The 19577-nt window shown below is 43.2% G+C and overlaps 1 protein-coding gene across 11 annotated transcripts in view; it reads left to right on the top strand.

Annotated features, from left to right (window-relative positions):
• Positions 1-19000, top strand: part of PAK3 (p21 (RAC1) activated kinase 3) — a 248120-nt gene extending 229120 nt beyond the window's left edge. For 7 of the 11 annotated variants that reach the window (XM_035725555.1, XM_035725554.1, XM_027608161.2 and 4 more), the window contains 3 exons: positions 8144-8281; positions 8612-8739; positions 12345-19000. In XM_035725555.1, the coding sequence (XP_035581448.1) occupies positions 8144-8281; positions 8612-8710 (237 nt within the window). In that variant the 3' untranslated portion in view covers positions 8711-8739; positions 12345-19000. The remainder of the gene's footprint in view (positions 1-8143; positions 8282-8611; positions 8740-12344) is intronic. The other 4 variants (XM_027608170.2, XM_027608167.2, XM_027608165.2 and 1 more) reach the window with 1 other exon arrangement.
• The last annotated feature ends 577 nt before the right edge of the window (positions 19001-19577 follow it).

The raw sequence follows: 19577 nt of genomic DNA, 5'->3' as shown, positions 1-19577 counted from the left end.
AGCAGTCTAATGCATGACTCACAGATCATGCCACAGTCGGGCCATTTTGATCCTAATACGGTCATTTGGAAAAGCCCCAAAGAATCAGGGAGTTGATCCCTGCCTGCTCTCATATTCTGAAGTGAGATATGAGCAAATGTGTAGTGTTCAGTGGTACCTTAGAACCAGAAATTTGATGTGGGTTGAAGAGAAAATGGGAGGTGAAGAAGTTGGCGTATCAAAACTGTAAGCAATGCTTTGAGAAATTTTATGTGGAAAGACCAGAGAAATGGGGCAGTAGCAGCAGAATGGGACCTAGGATCAGGTGCTCTTGGCCTCCCCGATTCTTTAGCCTTTGTCTTCATTTCCCTTCCTCGGTGTCCCACCAGCCACCTTCTCTCCCCATTGTCATTTGGCTCCTGTCCTTGCCCTGTGTTCATCTCCCCCTGTTTCTCGCAGCTTTTCTCCTCCGCCTCCGGCTCCATTTTGCTTCACTTCTTGTCTGTGTCTTTGCCTACCCCCATTCCCACTTCTAGATCCCGTCTGGTTCTCAACCTTGGGTTGCTGCTCGGGCTGCCCAGGGTTTCGTCCTGAGCACACATCACCTGCTCCGTGTCTCTTGACAAGCACTATTAATCCTGAGAGATTAGAATGAGCACACCCATTGTCAGAGTCATCTGGTCTTTATTTTCTAGCCATGGCCAGTCCTTGATGCTTGAAGGGAGCGCTCTAAAGCTAGGCCGACACCTAATCAGTCAGTGGTTCCTAATTACTTTTTGCCATCAACCGGTAAGGGGAGAGATCTGTAATAGGTTCATTTTAAATGACTTTTTAAGGATTAAACAACAACAAGCACTACAACCACCACCCCCCACCATGTTTTGGTGACAGATGAGAACTACTATGCAAGACAAGTAGGGAACAAAATTACCCCATGTTGCTTATTCAGTTATCACACTGGACTGTTGGAATAAATAAGTCAACGTATGGAAGAAAACTTAGTTATAATATAGTCACTTCTTTTTGCACATTTGGTCCCATTCACTTTCTTCTTAGAAAGGAAGAAATGTAAGGAAGGAAGGAAGAAAAGAAAGAAAGAAGCATTAGGGCCTTTCATGAAATCCATAAACACATCAGAGGCGGTAGTATGCTCTGGCCTTTGACCTCTGAAATCCCAGGTCATGAGTAAACTAAGCCATAAGGTGTCAAGTCACTCGTTGCCAAATCACTCTCGTAAAACACTCAAAGGTAGTTGGAAATTCTAAAATGAGAAAGGAACCAGGACAACAGGAGGTTGCAGGCAACAACCAGAGTACGAGCTGCTTAGAAACTCTCAACACAGATATAGACCCCAGGGAATATAGTGTGAAACCCTCTAACTGGGGACCTGCCCTTGTTCCCCATTTCTAAACAAGTGGAGAACGACTGACCTCAAGAGGGTCTGTTTCCTCTATACAGGTAGAGGTGAAGTTGCTGACTGTGCCTCATTTCTTGAAGAGCCTTTGTCTACCTCTGGTAGGAGAATTCCTTCCTCAGATACTGGGAACAGTGTGAGGTGGTATTTGCAGCGGTCAAGAGCACGGACTCACATTCCCGGGATTCATTGCTAGCTGAGTGATACTGGACAAGTTATATTAGTCCCACAGCCCTCATTCCCTTCATCTGTCCATTGGGGGCCATAATCAAGTCCACCTCAGGGGGTTGTTGTGTGAATTAAGCCATCTGATAGGAATCACTGAATAAATGTTAGCTTTTAATACTTTCCATGGACATAGTATTTATAGAGATACTGAGACACAGATGAATAGCCCTCTTGGTCTTCTAGTTCAGTTAGATTGTTTTTTAAATTTTTGTTGGCTAGGTTGGGAGCCTGTTCACCATGTATAACATAATTTCCAGAGGAAAATGTGTTTTGGGTCCCAAATATTCAACTTAGAAATGTTTGTACCACACCCTATTGTCTTTGTAAATTGAGTCTTTATATTGGTGCCGGAGCCTCTCATGGTTACTAACACATTGCCATGTTAAGTCTTCTGGTTTGTTTTCTAGCATCTTCATCTTTATAAAGTATTATAATGAACTTAAGTCACAAACTGAAGCTTTTTAATTAAATGGTTAGTCCTGTTGCAAAACTGCCTTAATGAAAATTTATTGGGCACATATGGATTGTTCGGGAGCCTCCTTGGAGAAATGTGGTAACTTCTCAGATGATTGCATTGATCCTTTTTAACTGAGGAGATTGCCAATGAGGTCAATTGAATTATTCCTTCAACCGGGTAGAATAGTTTTCTCTGAGGACTTAGGTAAATTTTAGTTGCACATTGGGGTCAGTGAAAACTATGATGTTTAGGTGTGATTGCCAAGAGATTTAGAGTTATTATTAAGAATTCCAGAACATCAGGGGTGCCTGGGTGGCTCAGTCGGCTGAGCATCTGACTCTTGGTTTCAGCTCAGGTCATGATCTCAGGGTTGTGAGTTCGAGCCCTGAGTCAGGCTCCACGCTCAGCAGGGAGCCTTCTGAAGAGTCTCTCTCTCTCCCTGCCCCTCCTGCTCATGTGAGCTCTCTCTCTCTCTCAAATAAATGAATAAAATCTAAAAAAAAAATTTCAGAACATCAGAAATTTACAGGTAATGTGTATGTCAACATGAAGAAAGCCACCATTTTTGGCCCCAAGGTGGACTTTCCAACATTATAAACAAGGACAGTAGGTCCCAGGGCCTGCATTGCCTCACTGGGGGAATCAAACAGACCTTGTTTAATGATGTAGCAAAAGATTAATCAAGAGCGCCTTCTCTGTGTAAGATCAGAGGAGACTCCATTTCTGAACTATGTTTCAAGTTCCAGAGACTATCATTCTCTCACCTTTCTGGGTTTGCCGGCCCAGCAGATTACCATGTTGCGGCCATCTTTTTCCAGTTTTCCCTCCCTTTGATACCATCCTTTTCTATACTCTGTTCCTGGCGCTCTTTTCCTTCCGCCACACTGATGGGCGGGTCATCAGAAGTTACCACGTGCCAGGCCTCTGCCACTCAGAAAAGGTGCTTTGCTCATTCTCGGTGTATCTTCTTCTTTTTTTTTTCTTCTGTGTGTCTTCTTATCTGTTTAATAGTTCCCTTTAGGTTCTGAGCTGTAATACTTCGTGTATATCCAAATCTGTGATAGTCCCAGCTCAGTGAAATTGATTCCAGCATTTTGGTTCTCATTTCATTCAGCAGCAAAAACATTTACTGGGCACCGGTTTGGGGCCAGAGGTGCCCATGACACAATTCCTACCTTCACAGGCCAGCAAGGCAAGCCTGGAAACAAGCAACAGGTGTTCACAATACAATGTGAAAATGAATGTCTGAACTAAACAGCTATGGTGGCTCAAAGGAGGGAACGGCTAACTCGATCTGCAGGGTAACCCACACTCCCAGTTTGCTTGGCTTCACTACTAAAGCCTGGAACAGTCCCCAGAAAACCAAGGTGTTGGTCACCCTCTGTGTCTGGGAGAGATGGAGAAGCCTTTAAAGGGGAAATGCCATGTGAACTAGAGCTTAAAGGGCAAAGAGAAGTTCACCAGGCATTTCAGGGAAATGGGGCCAGCGTGGTAGGCAGATTTAATAGGAGAGTGAAATTGGCTGTGGTATGTGAGCTTTGGCCAATGTATGTCCCTAGGTGGGGGCAGGGGAAGAAGGGCACACACCGAGGACGACAGAGGTGGCCAGGGGCCCAATCACGGAGGACCATGCATGCCACGCCCGGGGATCATGACTGTGTCCTGTGGACCACTGGTTTTCAGACGACCGTAGCGAGCCGTTGGTTCAAATGAAGCCTTGCTCAGAAGCAGAGAGAAATAGAGAAAAAAAAGAAAAATGTCTCTGATTGAAACAAATAAGTGTAGGCACAGGCTCCCAGAGTCTTTACAGTGTATCTCCCTGCCCTGCCTCTTTTCCTTCTTGGCTGCCCTGGAGGGGAATTTTGGGGGAGTCCAGTAGGAAAACCACATGCATGGGTCACAGGGGCTGGGGGTGGGGGGTGCCAACAAAGAGCTCTTCTAACACCCAGCTCATTCTCTTTGAGTTTTTTCCCTAACTCAGATAAAACCCAAATGTGATCCCTCACTCGATCTCTTTTCCCTCGATCTTTCCTCATGTACGACTTGACTTTGTTAGTAAAAGCCTTTTTGTGGTGACTGTTGTATTGGCTGCAACTGTATTTGTCTCCCATTAGCAGGGCAGAGGGTAGCAATTTTCTTTTTACAAAGATAGTACCCAGCTTACACACAGGACGTGTTCCAAAAGTTCATTTTTAAGTTAATCATTTGGAACTCAGAGTGCATTTTCCCATAGAAACAGCATTATGCGTGGTGAGTACGTTCCCAGGCCATCCCACAAAGGCCAGTTTAGCCCCTAATATAACTGAAAGTGTGGATTTTTTGCAATGGAATTTAGTTGGAAATAATACTGTTGCAATTAAAAAGAAAACAATAGCTGGAAAAAAATCGTCTGGGTTTTTGTTTCCCTCAAGGGGTAGGACTTGATGAAAAGCAGGTTTAATCCTCGGAAGACAGACATAGATGAGGAGTTCTGTGTAAGTTTGGCTGGCACAACTTCTTACATTTATTTTTTCAGTAGTGTTTTGGAGGGTGTTTTTTTTTTTTTAAATAATAAAAGCTGTCGTGTCCGTTGTAGAAAATTTGGAAAATCGAAAAATGTTTGAAAACTGAAGTCACGAGTCATCTTTCCAGCCAGAGAGAACCACTGTGAACATATCGGTGTGTTTTCCTTTCGACCTTCTCCTGAGTACGTGTAGTTTTTCATCGAACCAGCAGTTAACAGAAATACTGTTTGATATTTTACAAAGTTCTTCGGAATGATCCAGTGTTGAGTACAAGGCAGTCTTGCGGTTTGACACCTAGGTTGGGGGGCGAGGGCATTGGAAGCAAATCGGCACCAATCAACGGGGAGAGGGTCCTCTTGTTAGGCTACCAACTGAGGCCCCCCGCACCCCCCAGCAAACACCAGAGTCATTTTTTTTAATGTTTTGTTTATTTATTCACGAGAGAGAGAGAGAGAGAGAGGCAGAGGGAGAAGCACGCTCCCCGCCTAGAAGGGAGCCTGATGCGGGACTCGATCCCAGGATCCTGGGATCATGACCTGAGCCGAAAGCAGACGCTTAACCATCTGAGCCACCCAGGTGCCCCAGAGTCGTTCTTTTGGTAGAAATTTGGAAAAGGACATCCGTTCTCTGTGAAGTGCTGTAGAGGTTCATGGCACTGGCTCTTTACGCTGATTCCCCCATCAGATCACAGAGCTTTCTGCTCCTGTGCTCCTGTGTATCGCCAGCCCTACTCAGGCTGCACAACTATGATGAAGGTCATTTGTAAATTCCTAAGTGGAATGGAAAGAGGGGCATGCATTTCCTGAGGTAATGAGGCGTGAGCTAAAGAGAGGTGAGGAGGATTATGCGTACTCATGAGGAATGAGATTACGTGGAGGGGAATGTATTGAGCCACAATGGTGAAAGAAAGGTGGGGAAATGAAAGCACGTAGGCATGCAGGCAGACCCAGGGAGCGTGGAAAAGGAGAAAAGAGGTGTGTGTGTGTGTGTGTGTGCACGCAGGCACACACATGCGTGCTTAGGACCAGGCCTGGCTGCAGAGCAGATAAAAAAGCAAGCAAAGGACAGTGAGTGTGGCAGAATTGTGGCCCGCGGAAATAAGACAGTTTTAAGAGGAGGCAGCAAATGTAATGTGCATGGCCAGCAATTTTCTTTTAATAAGGGAACAAAGACAGTTTGTGAGGACAGGTGCTTCGAGTGCTAATCGTCCAAGAATGAAACACCCTGTTTGAACTTAATGTAATGTATCTGCTGTGATTGTGCACCATATGACTTTGCCCGATTGATGATTTCCTAAAAAGAGTTTATAAATGCGTTCCATTTTCATACTGGCTTTTTTTTTTTTAGTCAAGACTAGATGTGCAACTGACTTGTACTTTGGCATGGAAGTCCCAATAGCTGCCCTGTGCATTTGCTGTGCGTCAGCGAAGGAATTGAAAATCAGAGAGGCGTGAGGGGTAGGGGGAAAGAAGGTGTTGGTTTGGAGGGGGCTGTATTTACATGTGGGTTTTTTTTAATGTACTGGGGGGAAAACCAGAAAGTTTCATCGTACTCTATAGAAACATATGCCATTGAAATTCTCAACCATCACCACGTTAGAGAATCTCGCTCTATGGGATTCTGTGGCTCTCATGTCTGGTGAGCTTACAAATGCAGATTCTGGGTTAAGTGGGCTCCAAGTCCTGGGCTAGTGGTTCTCAATGTTGGCTGTAAATTGGAATCTCCTGGAGAGCTTAAAAATCACTGAGGCCTGCCTTCCACCCCCAAAGACTTTCACTTCATTGGTTTAGGGGTGAGAACTGAGCACGTGGATCTTTTAAATCTCCCCAGGTGATTCCTGTGTGCAAGCAAGTCTGAGAACCTGTAGTTTTGCCCATTGCTTTAATTACCCAGGTGGATTAAACCGGTTCTCAAAGTGTGGTCCTGGAACCAGCAGCTTCAGCATTAACAGGGAACTTGTTTGAATGCAAATTCTTTGGGCCCCTCTTCAGATTTACTGACTCAGAAGCTCTAGGGGTGACCTACGAATCTGTTTTAACAAGCCTTCTAGATGACTCTGATGTGTCCTAGAGGTTGACAGCCACTGGATGAAACAGCCCCTCCTAACCCTAAGTTTCTAGGCAGGAGGAGCGATGACCCTACCAGCTGATGAAAACTGGCCCAAGAGAGGACTTTGATAGAAATACTTATAATAATAATAGTAGGAGCCGTGGTGGGCAAAGGGGAAAAGGGGGTTGGGGCAGGGGGCATAAAAATTTGCTATAAAGCCCAAGCAAGTTCAGGAGGGAGCATGGCTTCATAACAATTAAAGCGTTGGTCACCTCGGCAGACATAACCCTGGTGGCAATACCTGTAGGGAAAAGTACTTATCCTTCAAAACCCTGTTCAGATGCCAGCCTCCTCTGAAGCTTCCTCTGAGCTCTAGGGTAAATTGCTTCCTCCTTGTATTTACTTAACACTTGCTCTGTGCCTCCATTGGCTTTTGTCTCACTGTATTGTAGCTACTTATGTCTCGCTCCCTCACTCAATTGTGTGATCTTTGAAAGCAGGGCATTCTCTTACTCATCTTTGGGTCACCAGTGTCCAATACAATACCTGATACATAGTGCCCTAGAATTGTTTGTTTAGAGGAGGCATGAGGAATGGCCACCTCGCTTTGGCCGTCTTGAGCTTTCAAAAGATGGGTTTACCTTTGTGAATTAATCAGGCACCTGGGTCCGGCTCTCGCCCTGGAGGCTAGGGCCCTTGATTGCATCAGCACGCAATGAGTCTGTCGATGTCTCTCAGGGGCAGCCCTACAGAACAAAGATCTCAGAGATCTGTTAACAACCAGTTATTTTTACAGAAGGATACATAATCATCAGGTTCTGGGACTCCTAATGGCAACTTTTCTCATATTTTCTCTTAGCATAGGTAGACCTTCATGAGAAATCTCCTTATCATCTGTAGGGATACATCTGCCACAGGACGAAAGCACCTGACTCTTTGGGTCTCACAGGTTACTTTTCATCCAGGCCCTATCATCCTCTGGTTCTTTGTGCTTCTCTAATTCTGTAATGTACTCTGTTCATCCCTGGTCTGCTCACCGACATTCTTCAAACAAGATAAACACTTAGTAAATTACAATCACTTTTGTCACTGCGCCTTCTGGAGGTTGTACACAGGTCAACATGATTGGGTGTACCTGTGTTCCCCACGTCTTTAGAGTCACAGATGCACAGGCGATCCCTAGGCTTAATTTCCTAGGTGGTTAATCACACATTCATTATAAATGGATTTGTACTCCTCAACTCTCAAAGGACAATCTTATAACTTTATTTCCAAGGTTTTCAGGGTGGGGCCCCTCAATGTCACCTCAGTTGCTGCCAAGAGGAATGATTTCTAAATGTTGTAGAAACTTTGAAATATATGTCAGTGTCATTCTCTAAAATGGAATTTTTAAGACCCAGAGTATAAACCGGAAGAAACTGGATTTGTACCCTCTGTGCCAACTCACTATCCTAATTTGTATGTGCTGAATGGATTTTTCTGTTTTTTTTCTTTTTCTTTTTTTTCCTGTAGGCATTATATCTGATAGCCACTAACGGAACCCCAGAGCTCCAGAATCCTGAGAGACTGTCAGCTGTGTTCCGTGACTTTTTAAATCGCTGTCTTGAGATGGATGTGGACAGGCGAGGATCTGCCAAGGAGCTTTTGCAGGTGAAAATAAAATAGGACAATTACAAAGAGAGAGTGATTATATTGAGCTTTTCTATCTCAACGTGTGACAGTAAGAGCTGTGTCAAGAGATGTCTAGTTTGAGTTGGGCTGTACCCATTTGATTTTAGGCCACAGGCACATAAGTATGGGCATGCATCTAAGACAAGATTGATTGGCATGTTGCCCTTCTTCTGAGAAGGTGGCGGTTTAATCTATAAATCTCTTTTGTTCTTCCTGGAGTCTTATTTTGCGAGGAAAAAGAAAACTGTGAACCTCTGGTGTTGCTGTTTTGTTCTAAACTTTACTTGTGCCCCTGGATGTTGTATGCAGGTGCTCTTGGCCGGAGGTAATTCTCTACATAACTATGCAATTATTTCCATGGCATTTGCTACTCTAATGCTTTACTGGTCAAAGCCCCTTTGCTTGTGATGCCAAATGGCAGGCACCTGCTTGCCTGGGTGAGTACCATCCAGTGGTGAGTGCCTCTGTAACCATTTGTCCTTTTCATGGCTCTCAGGGATTCGTCTATCTGATGATCATGAGTACCAATTGTGTGCCAAATTCTTTACACATATTCTCTCATCTAATTCTGAAAACAACTCTATAGGGTAGGTGGGATTATCCCACGTTACAGATGTAGAAATTGAGGCTTACACAGCCATCGAGTGGCAGAACTGGAATTTGAGCCCTGGATTTTCTGACCCTCCCCTGAACAAACACATAAACCGATTTAGAGGAAAAAAAAATATGCTTTTATCGATAAAGGAACACACGCCCAGGACGACACATAGAACTCCAGTGCTGGGGACTTTTCCTCGGGGACATGTATCAAGCCTGTAACATCTAAGAACAGTGACTGCATATTCTCTCTGTGACTTCGAACACTTAATCCAGTTAAACATAAGGTGCAACATTTGGTTATCTAGTGTGTTAACCCCAGACTCAGTCTGTTCCAGGCAAAAAAAAGAAAGAAAATCATTCCTGTTGCTCCCGAACCCCCTCCAGACAGAGCGCCACACCCAGGTCAAAAATATCCCACCCCGACCCAAATCACACCTGGAATAAACTGATTTCCGGGAATCAAAGAGGCTACACCTTCGCTTTTCTGCTGTGAGCATTTCACAGGCTGTCCCAGGGGCTTGAATTTCAAATCTGCAGTGGCCCTTCATTGATCCTCTCTTTAAGCCGGCTTCAAATCACAGATGAAAAAACCTGAACTTGAGAGTGCCTCGCTCCCACATCTCTTCGCTCCTCCCACCACCCACAGACACATCCCGATACATGTTCCAAGGAGAAGTGATGAGATGGGTTCTCTTAGTTTAGCTATGCAGTTACATAGATCATTGAGTCAGTTACCAAGTCAGTTCCTTCCCTGACAGTACTTTGATCTGAACCAGTCAGCTAAGTAATGCAAGACTATATTTTGAGTCTAAATTGAATAGTTCATTGCGTCTTTTCATTTTACATGTTAGCAATAACCTGTGTATCACCCAAAGTCCATAGAACACTGTTCTCCGACTCCAGCCTATCACTGCCCATTTCAGGGGCTAGAAAACAGAGGGATGCATGACATTCACCCCCCCTAGAAGGCTTGAGAAAAGGCAGGTCTTGAGTATTTGTGTGCCCTTCTGTATGGCCTAAGTCAAGTCTCTGTCCATCAACTCATGTTTTTTGAGCAACTTCTATGTGCAGGGCTCACTGCAGTGGGTGATACAAACCTTAGAGGCATGGTTCCTACTCTCCAGAAGTTCACAATGTCCTTGGATATATGAAAAAACAACACAAGGTTTTTTAAAGACTCATTCAAACCCAGTGGCTATTCAAACAATAAATGCCATGGTTGATTAGAGAAATACCTTTATAGGTGATGGTGATCAGAAAGTGTCTGCAAACAGGAAAGAGTTCTGCCAAGTCTTGAAGGATAGAGCAGCTTTAACTGGCTGAGGTAAACAAGGGAAGCGATTTCAGATGGAAGGATTATAGTGTGACCCGAGGCATGGAGGAGGCAAGGTTGAAGGGAACAGAAAATAAAGCGGACAGCCGAAGTAAAGAGTTCCGGTCAGGAGGCTGTAAGAGATACGGCCGTAGAGGGCCTTGAACACCAGGCTATAGAAATGGGGGGCTGTAGCCAGTGGGCAAACCGTGACCATATCTGAGGGACACCTGGCAACAGCTTTGTATAGGAAGGTGAATCTGGTGGAATACAATAAGAATTAGCAATGGGACAAAATGGCGGCAGGAAGATCAAGGAGGACTTACGGTTATAGTTGAGGGTTCAGTTGGTTAGGGCTTAACTAAGGAAGGCAAGAGATAATGGTGGAAGGCATTGAGGAGAAAGGACTCGGTAGGTGATTATATGTAGAACATAAGGAAGAAGAAGATAAAAGTGACTTCGAATATCAAACCAATGGCAGCATGCAGTAAAAGCAAAAATGATGGAGGATAATACCATGGCTAACATTTCTTAGCCCCTGTGTAGCTTACAAGGAACTGTCACTTACTTACCTCATCTAACCATCATAATAAGCAGAGGAGAGACTTGGAACGTAGGTGCTGTGCAGATTCCAAAGCCTCTGCAGCTTACATCACACAAGAGTACCCTGTGTGGGAGACTTTTTAACATACCTTTTTAAATGTTGATTTCAAGGGCACGGAAGGACATTTGGGAGGAGATACCCAGCAGGCAATTGGAGAAATAGGACCAGACTTCAGGAAAGGGATCAGGTCACACTGTATCGATTTGGGAGTCATCCCCATTAATCTGATGAGAGGTCAAAACCACGAAAGAAAGGGAGCTCTCAAAGGAATTAAGTTAGAAAAAGAACAGGATGAGCGCTGAGTTCTGGGAGGTGGAAGGAGGAAGGGAAAGTGGGGAAGAAGATAGAAGGGGAGGAGTCAGTGAGCTTGCACGGGGAAGGGAACCAAGACTATGGAATGTCACAGGCCCCCAACGAGGAAAACATTTCAAAAACAGAAGGGATGTTCATTTGTATTACATACTGCAGAGGGGCCAAAAGAAAAATGGTGGAGGCACAGCTCCGTCCGGGGTTTAGCGGTTGAGAAGCCATTGGCTTCAGGGTCAAGGGCCACCAAAGACACTTTTTCAAGCAGGAGAGCTGCCCCAGATAAATGCATCAGTTTGAGAAAATCAGCAAACAAGACTGTTGCAAACCTAGTGAGATTTTTCACAAGACCCCTACTCCGAGTTTCTGGCTCTACCAGTCAGCTGTCAGAGGATTTCATGACACAGAATGACAAGAACATCGGAAGGCCAAAAGCTGGCATGATTTTTTTTTCAATTTTATTTTATTATGTTATGTTAGTCACCATACAGTAGTACATCATTAGTTTTTGATGTAGTGATCCGCGATTCATTGTTTTCGTATAACACCCAGTGCTCCATGCAGTACGTGCCCTCCTTAATACCCATCACCGGGCTAACCCATCGCCCCACCCCCTCCCCTCTAGAACCCTGTTTGTTTCTCGGAGTCCATAGTCTCTCATGGTTCATCTCTCCCTCCAATTTCCCCCCTTCATTTTTCCCTTCCTTCTCCCAATGTCCTTAAGCTCCACAAAGAAGTGAAACCATATGATAATTGACTTTCTCTGCTTGACTTATTTCACTTAGCATAATCTCCTCCAGTCCCATCCGTGTTGATGTAAAAGTTGGGTATTCATCCTTTCTGATGGCTGAGTAGTATTCCATTGTATATATGGACCACATCTTCCTTATCCATTCATCTGTTGAAGGACATCTCGGCTCTTTCCACAGTTCGGCTATTGCAGATATTGCTGCTATGAACATTGGGGTGCATATGGCCCTTCTTTTCACTACATCTGTGTCTTTGGGGTAAAGACACGAACAGACACTTCTCCAAAGAAGACATACAAATGGCCAACAGACACATGAAAGCTGGCACTATTTTTAATAAAATCAGGTTTAATTGGATGCTCAAGGTACATTTATTTGAGTGAAAAAAAGGCTGCTTCTTGAGAATGTAAGGTAATATACTTGTTGGAGGAAAGGATTCCAGTAATTCCTCTTTTTTTCCCCCTTTTGTAGCATCCATTTTTAAAATTAGCCAAGCCTCTCTCCAGCCTGACTCCTCTGATTATCGCCGCAAAAGAAGCGATTAAGAACAGCAGCCGCTAGGACCGCAAGGCCCACCCTACACCGTCTCCCTCCTGAGTAAGACTGAACTGAGATGCTGCTGCAGAAAAGATGGAAGAAAAGACAGCCAAATGGGGGTGGGGGGCAATCTTTAACTTTCAAATGAATAGAAACTTCTTATAAGCCTTTTTTCCTACTCCCTCGGATTATGTAATTTATTTGTAAGCCTGAATCGCAGCCCGACCAGGGCAGCAATGTCGAAGTGGCCACCAAGCGGTCACTTCTACCGTGAAGCGAAAGAGCCAGTAGTGAATCCCCTCATTTTGTGCATTCACTTTGAAGAAAAAAAGGGTTTCTCAAAGATGCACACTCCCTCTTCATAGTGTCGTGTTCGTTTTTAAGTTAGAGAGTAGTCCCTCTTGCATTCGAACCTCCTTCAAAACTCCTTACCCAATGTGATGTTTTTCACTTGCATTGTCATTAGATGTCCAGGAAAAAAAAAAAAGACGTCAAAAACTTTTTTAAAAAAAAAGAAAGCAAAAAACAAAAAGCAAAAACAAAACAAAACAAAAAAACAAAACAAAACAAAAAAAATACCCCAGAGCAAGTACTGTGTGAACATGTGGAAGTCCATGCCCTAATAGAGTTGCAATTTTTTATTCTTCTATAGTGGTGGCTTGGTTTGTGTACCTGTTTTTCTGCATTTGTATTGGAAAAGGTTTCTTTTAAGGCATTTTTCCAAAAGCAGAGAGGAGTATGTGTATTCAGGAAGGGCTTTTAAAAACTATCCAAATAAAGCTCAAATGGTGAGATCCTGTCACATTTTCACGACAATGCTTAAGAGGTAGTTGATGTATCGTTTCTATAAACCAGCTCGTTCATCTTCACGATGCCTGACAAAGGACACGCTGAAACTTGTGGCCCTCCTATTGGGTAAGTCCAGGTCCTTAACCTGGGAAACCCCGATAGGAGAAACCATTCTTAAACAAAGATGGGACTTGCTCTGAGAGCCAAAAGGAAAGCAAAAGGAGTGTGTAATGCTGAGGTCTTTGTTGGACAGAAGGAAACAAAAATCAAGAGACCTAATTTAATCCTCTCGTGCTTATGGAACACAGGCATTGTCAAATAGGCACATTAGGAGAAAATAGACCCATTAACCAATATTTGCTTATGATCAGAATCACGTGACACGTTATAACATTTTGAAAATGTCTTAAAAGACCTGGAGAACAGAGTTATTGTAAGTATTCAGCCCTGTCAGGAATGAGAGGTCCATGAAAACTACATCCCAGTGAACATTTGGCTCTAAGTACTTGTTCCCATTTTCCCTCTGTCTCACTGATTTCTGTTTCAGGATATAGCATAGTCAGACATCATCTTTTGAGCTTTTGAATTTCAAAACCATGTTCAGACAGATCTGGAAATTTTCCAGTGAAAAATAATTAGGGTTTGCAATCATATATCGCAAGAAGTAGCAGTCCAACAATGTATCTACTTATTAAAAATTCAACAGTTGGCGCTTCCTGAATCTTCTGAGAGCAGAAAAATATCTGGAGGGTGGCTGCATAGAAAAGGATATGCTTCTCTTTCAAATGTATTGTCAGTTGCATAAATTCTGCAAAGTGGCCTATCTAAGCCTTGGAGAAGCTAACAGTTTGTGCGATAGAAGGCTTCTTGATTTGTAACATACCGAGAATCTGAATAAGAACCTATTTACATTCAGCAAGGGGGAGAAAGAGATCAATGGCCTGGGCCTCTCTTCTTCTCTGCTATGGTACATCTGTCCATCTAAGCATCCATCCATTCCTTAAAATGCAAGCACTTTCTTTAGAGAGTTTCTGCTAACCATGTAGTGCACATGTTTATGTTGAGGAAACGGCAACGCTGGTGGATTTCCCATTTTCCTATTGTTTTCTTTGTCTATAAAAGTTGGGAGGGGCTTGACACCCCCCCCGAAAACACCCACAGTGAGAGAAAACAACAGATGTGAAAAAGAAAATCAAATGGTAACATTCATTTGAAGCATGCTGTGTTCTACTTGACAGAAAGGTGGTTCAGCCTGAAATTTTTAACACCACACTGTTCCAATGAGAGAGAGAAAGAGAGAGAGAGGCCTTAATTTTTATTTCATTTAAAGTTAAATTTTTTTTTTTTTTTTTTAGTGTTTCATTCATAGTGCCAGGGAATTCAATGAAATAATACCTGGGGTGTGAATAGAATTCAGTACACTAACTCGGCCCTGCCAGTGGAGAGAACCACAGGGCTAGTCAGGAAGTCCTAGTTGCTGATTAGCATCCCTTATATGTCATAAAGGTCTTTTGGGCGGGGAGAGACCTGGAGCAGTGATCTTTCGGATCACTCTAGGCAGAGAAATGGTTGCTCTTTGATGCTTTCAGTTTTGCATATTAACAGCTAGGAGCCAGGTACTTCTTCACCACGCCCCCATTGTACCAAGATTCTATGGTTATATAGGGCAGTAGGATTTACTCTTACAAATTTATATCTATGTAAATTTTTAAACGAGAACAGCTTCTAAAAGCCTCTCCCCTGTGTTGGAGAGTTATGTATATTTCTAATAAGTATTAGCAAGAAGCTGTTTCTCCTGCCAAAATGATGCTGAAGGATTCACATTGGGTACACTTGAACAACTTGGACTCCAGGTGGTTAATCATTTATTCCCTTTCTCTGGATTTTTTTTTTTTTAAGCTCATCTTGACACAGATGAGTCTATCCAGATCTTTAAAGTTGCTAGCATGCCCGGAGATAATGAGGGCACTTTGTGGAATGTTGATTCCAAAATGTCCTGAGATAGGGATAGGGCAGTGGGAAAGTCAGGGAAGGGTGAGAAGCACAGTAGAGATTATTTATTTAAGAAAAAAAAAAAAACATTAATGTTGTAGTGAGGATCCGGTGCGTTGTCATAATCCAATGAGGATTTTTTGGATGACACAACCCCCCCCAAATCAGTCACTATGTTGGGTAATGACTTCGTTCTTGATGATCTCGTCTATGTGTCATTGTAAATATTTGTGTGTCCATGTTCCGTTTTGGCTACTGGATGGCCAAGTCATGTAAGAAGATTTAACTCAAGTATTTATTCTTTAATTGTGTTATTCAGATTTCTTCAGGCTTGTGAATTGCACCCCCGATGTTGAGTTTAACCACCTGATCCCCCACATCTATTCCTCCCCTGTGAAGCACATTCCATTGCTAAAAGAAAAAGAAATATGAAATTGCTTCCTGTCGTCTGTATAACTGTTTTGATAGTTTGAGATGTTTGTCTATAAAGGATATTTCTCAGCTCAAAGATCGTGTAAATAACTATATTCCCTTGCGCATTGGGTTGTTTATTTCTAACGAGGCTGCCAGTTCTCAGAGAGAATCTATCAGATCACTTTTAAATAACATAAACAGGGATTATAACTTTGTAAAACTAAGTGTGCTTAACGGACAAAGACTGGGAACACAGGTCGTTGAAATCAGTTGTGTTAGGGTGGTGGGATTATGCAAAAACAATTTCATTCCTTTTAAAATTTTCTTTGGTATTGTTGTCATATTGCTTTGTAATAAATAAACAGCAGAAAGGGAACTATAGAAACATAGAGAAGATGCCAGAAGCAGATGTCTTCTGGCCAGAGCCCAGAGCATGCAGGGCACAGATATTTGCTAGTTACAATTATTCCATAGGCTTCGTATTTGCCTGGGTGCTGAGGTTGGCACACGCTCGGGTATGGCACGTGCTTTCTTAAGGGACTATTATCTCTAAGTGGAAGCTAAGGAGACGTCGCTATTCGAGCTCCAGGCACATCCTTCTGCTTTAAAAGTGGCCGCCCTCTGCTTGGGCATGGCAGAGAGGTTTCTGTTTTGGTTACTGTAGATTGGGTGGGGTGACATTTGATTTGCCCCCTTGAAAACATCTGGTTTGGGTATCACCTCTCTGGCTCATGTTAGCAGATTTTCGGGTTGAATTTTGGAGGCATAGAAGGATGAATCCCCCGGCTCCCACCATGTCCTTGTCTGACCGGATGTTGTATCATTCAGGTAGGATTCTCCTGCTAGTGACCAGTGGGCAAGTCCCTTTGATCTCAATAGAAGTTATGACTTGCAATTAAAAGCTGACTGTGAAAACAAAGACAAATATTTAGAGCCGCCTTTGCCTGTTGGTCTTCAGCTCCTGTTAGCTTTGGCTGGAGATGGCCTCCGTGTGCTTTCTGTACCGCCTGATTTATAGGTTGTAGGCAGTAACTACTGTCATTTTTAAAGAGCAAAAGGGAGACCGTCTACCGAAAGAGAGGAATTTTTCTCTAACTCACTGAAGAAATTGTAGGTGATGAGTTTTATAACAAGGTAGCAGCCTCAGATGTTACTCAGTTTCCCCAAGAGCAGACCTTATACCTGGAGAACCCACTTTTCATTGGCCATCCTCAACATAAAAATACTTCCGGGAGTTCTGCTCCCTGCCATCCCGAGTTGAATCTCATGGTCCTTCTCTGAGCTACTTGCAGTTAATATCCCCAGTTAAACACAGGCATAGCCAGTGATGCCAAGCTTCTCCCAGTCTCTGAGCAAGAGGACTGAAACTCAGCATTTGTAAATCGATGGTCTAATAGGCCCGGGATTTCAAGTGAATTTAACGCGCAATTCCGAACATATATTTGCATGTGGCTTGGGAGGGAAAGAAATGGTACCTTGGCAGGAATGGGAATATTTTTCCTAAGAAAGAGTTTTTCATAAAAGATTTGGTTCCAATATAATCTTTTCTGTTCATTAGCTTTGATTGTTTCACTCCTTTCCTGATCCCACGCTCCTTTAGTGACCAAATGAATATCACCCAACTCCTCATGCACTGGGAATGTCTGTTTGATATTAAACAATATCTCACCAAATCTGCAAATGCGGGAATGGAACTAGAGCCTCCATGCACACACTTCCGTGTGCGAGTATACAACATTACAAGCAGCATTTCCTGCCACAAAATACAAACTTGCAGGATAAACTGATAGAAGCTGGTTAGTGCCATCAGAGTCTCCTTTGGCAGCCGCCATTGGGTGAATGCTACCAGCCGTAAGGGAGATACCGTGGTCACCTGGTTTAGTACCTAAGAGGTCAACAGCAATTACAAAGAAGCAAGCAGACATAGTGGAAGGAGGACTTAGCCTAGAAGTAAGGAGACCTGGATTCTAATATAGGCTCTGTTGCTCAGTTAGTGTGCAGCCTTGGGCAAGTCACTTAACCTTTGCACGGCTCTTCCTTCATCTGTAAAATAAGGGTATCAGACTAGATGACCTCTGAGGTCTTTCCAAAAGTTCTATCATTCTGTGGTACTGTAGGTTGCCTTGCAGATCTAGCCTGCTACAGTGATGGATGGCAAATATCACATGCTCAAACCTGGGTTTCTTATGTTGCCACTAAACAATAGAAATGTGTAAGATGATGTGGGGAAAAAACCTCAAGTAAATGAACATAACACTAGGGAATGTTGATAAAACTTGTGGCAGCCTTCCCAATCCTCACAGTTGTTTTGTTTTGTTGTTGTTTTAATGTCCTTTTCTTGTAGTGTGTTCCCAGTTTTTATTTCCCATATGGTCTGTATGTAAAGTCTGGTTTTCATTAAGCTGTGGCCAGTATTTGCTACTAGAACAGAAATACACTGTCACACTTGCTAGAACAGAACTACGTTTGGGGCCTCTCCTTTCCTATGAAGTGATGCTGGGCTTTGTAGACTTTACTTTGTAAATGGCACGGGATGGCAGAACCATGCATTTCAATGGCTGGGACTATTAAAAGCGGACGTAAGCACTTGTAGGTTGCAGAGAAAGAAATGACAAAGTAAGTACATGCTATTAGCATTGAGGAGTGTTGACAAATCCACTTGTTGGGAACCAAAGATAGCATTTCTGATGACAACTCCCACAGTGATCGGCCAGTTGTAGGAGTATACTGCTGGAGAGAGGGTATGCTGGAAGTCAGTTAGTCCCAATGCCCTGCCTGTTAGCAGAGTGCCAACCAGCCCTGAGTGTGAAATTCAAGTTCAGTGTGTGTGCTTGTGTGTGGCGTGCTTTATGGACCCGCATCTACTATATTCATTAGTGATGATAAGACCTTTCACAGAATCCTATAACCATTCGTGGGTTGAGTTTTAAATCTCAGGACATCAGCCAGGAGGATTCAGATCACAGGTGGCTGATGGGATTATACTCATGATATCCAGACAAAACATGTTGAGGAGGATCTATATTTTCATTTTTTATCAGAATTGTATCTCATTTGGTTGTGCATTACTTTTGTTCAAATGTGTTACCTGTAAACCCATGTGTGGTGAAATTCTTCTGTAACTTTGGATTAAAGGTATTTATGGTCTTTTTGTTGTTTGATTTTTTTCAGTAAGTTATTTCTTTCATAGACCTGCTGATGGTGTGGTTCTATCCTTCTGACCTCAGCTTCTGATTTTTTTTAAGGACTTTTGTTTCCAATATTGTTATTTTAAATTGTGGTTGAAGCAATAGAAAATTGAAATATGGATTGTGCATGACTGTGTCTTGAGTGTAAAAATATTGCAGTTTGAAACTTGGACCTAAAGTATTGCAAATAAAAATGACAAACATCAACGAGCTGGTGCTTCTCTCTTCTGTCACCTTCCTGCCCCCCCCCCCCCCGCCCCTTGGCATTGGCCATTTCACCTAGCTCACAGGGAAATGCCCTGCCTTCGTGAGCCATGCAGGAAATGTCCTGCAGATTCTGCCACTAAGTAACTCAGACCTAGGGGCTCCATCGGGTGTCCCATGGAATAGCTCAGAGTCATGGTTTTTACTTGGAATCTCACTTGTAAGTTCTCCATGTTCTCCCAAGTGGCCCACCTTGGAGTGAAAAGGAAATTGGCAGTTTGGCTCCATTATATGTGCACTTTAATGTTCTAACTAGAGTACTCTGGTCTTATTTCCAAATGATATACATTCCCACAAAGTAAGAAGTAACAGACTCTGTTACCATTGGCGGGAGGCAGATGGGTAAAGGGTGCACAGGATCTCTCTATATTAGTTCTTACAACTGCATGTGGCTCTTCAATGATCTTGACAAAATTTCCAGTGAGAAAAGCAACAGACTACGTGATACCTCCATCATGACATTTCAGAGGTCATGGCAAGGAGGTAGGACGCAGGCTGGATATGGTACCCTAACCCACTT

Source organism: Zalophus californianus, chromosome X, assembly GCF_009762305.2.
Source record: "Zalophus californianus isolate mZalCal1 chromosome X, mZalCal1.pri.v2, whole genome shotgun sequence".
In the NCBI taxonomy this organism is placed as follows: domain Eukaryota; kingdom Metazoa; phylum Chordata; class Mammalia; order Carnivora; family Otariidae; genus Zalophus; species Zalophus californianus.
This window is presented reverse-complemented; position numbering and strand designations above follow the sequence as displayed.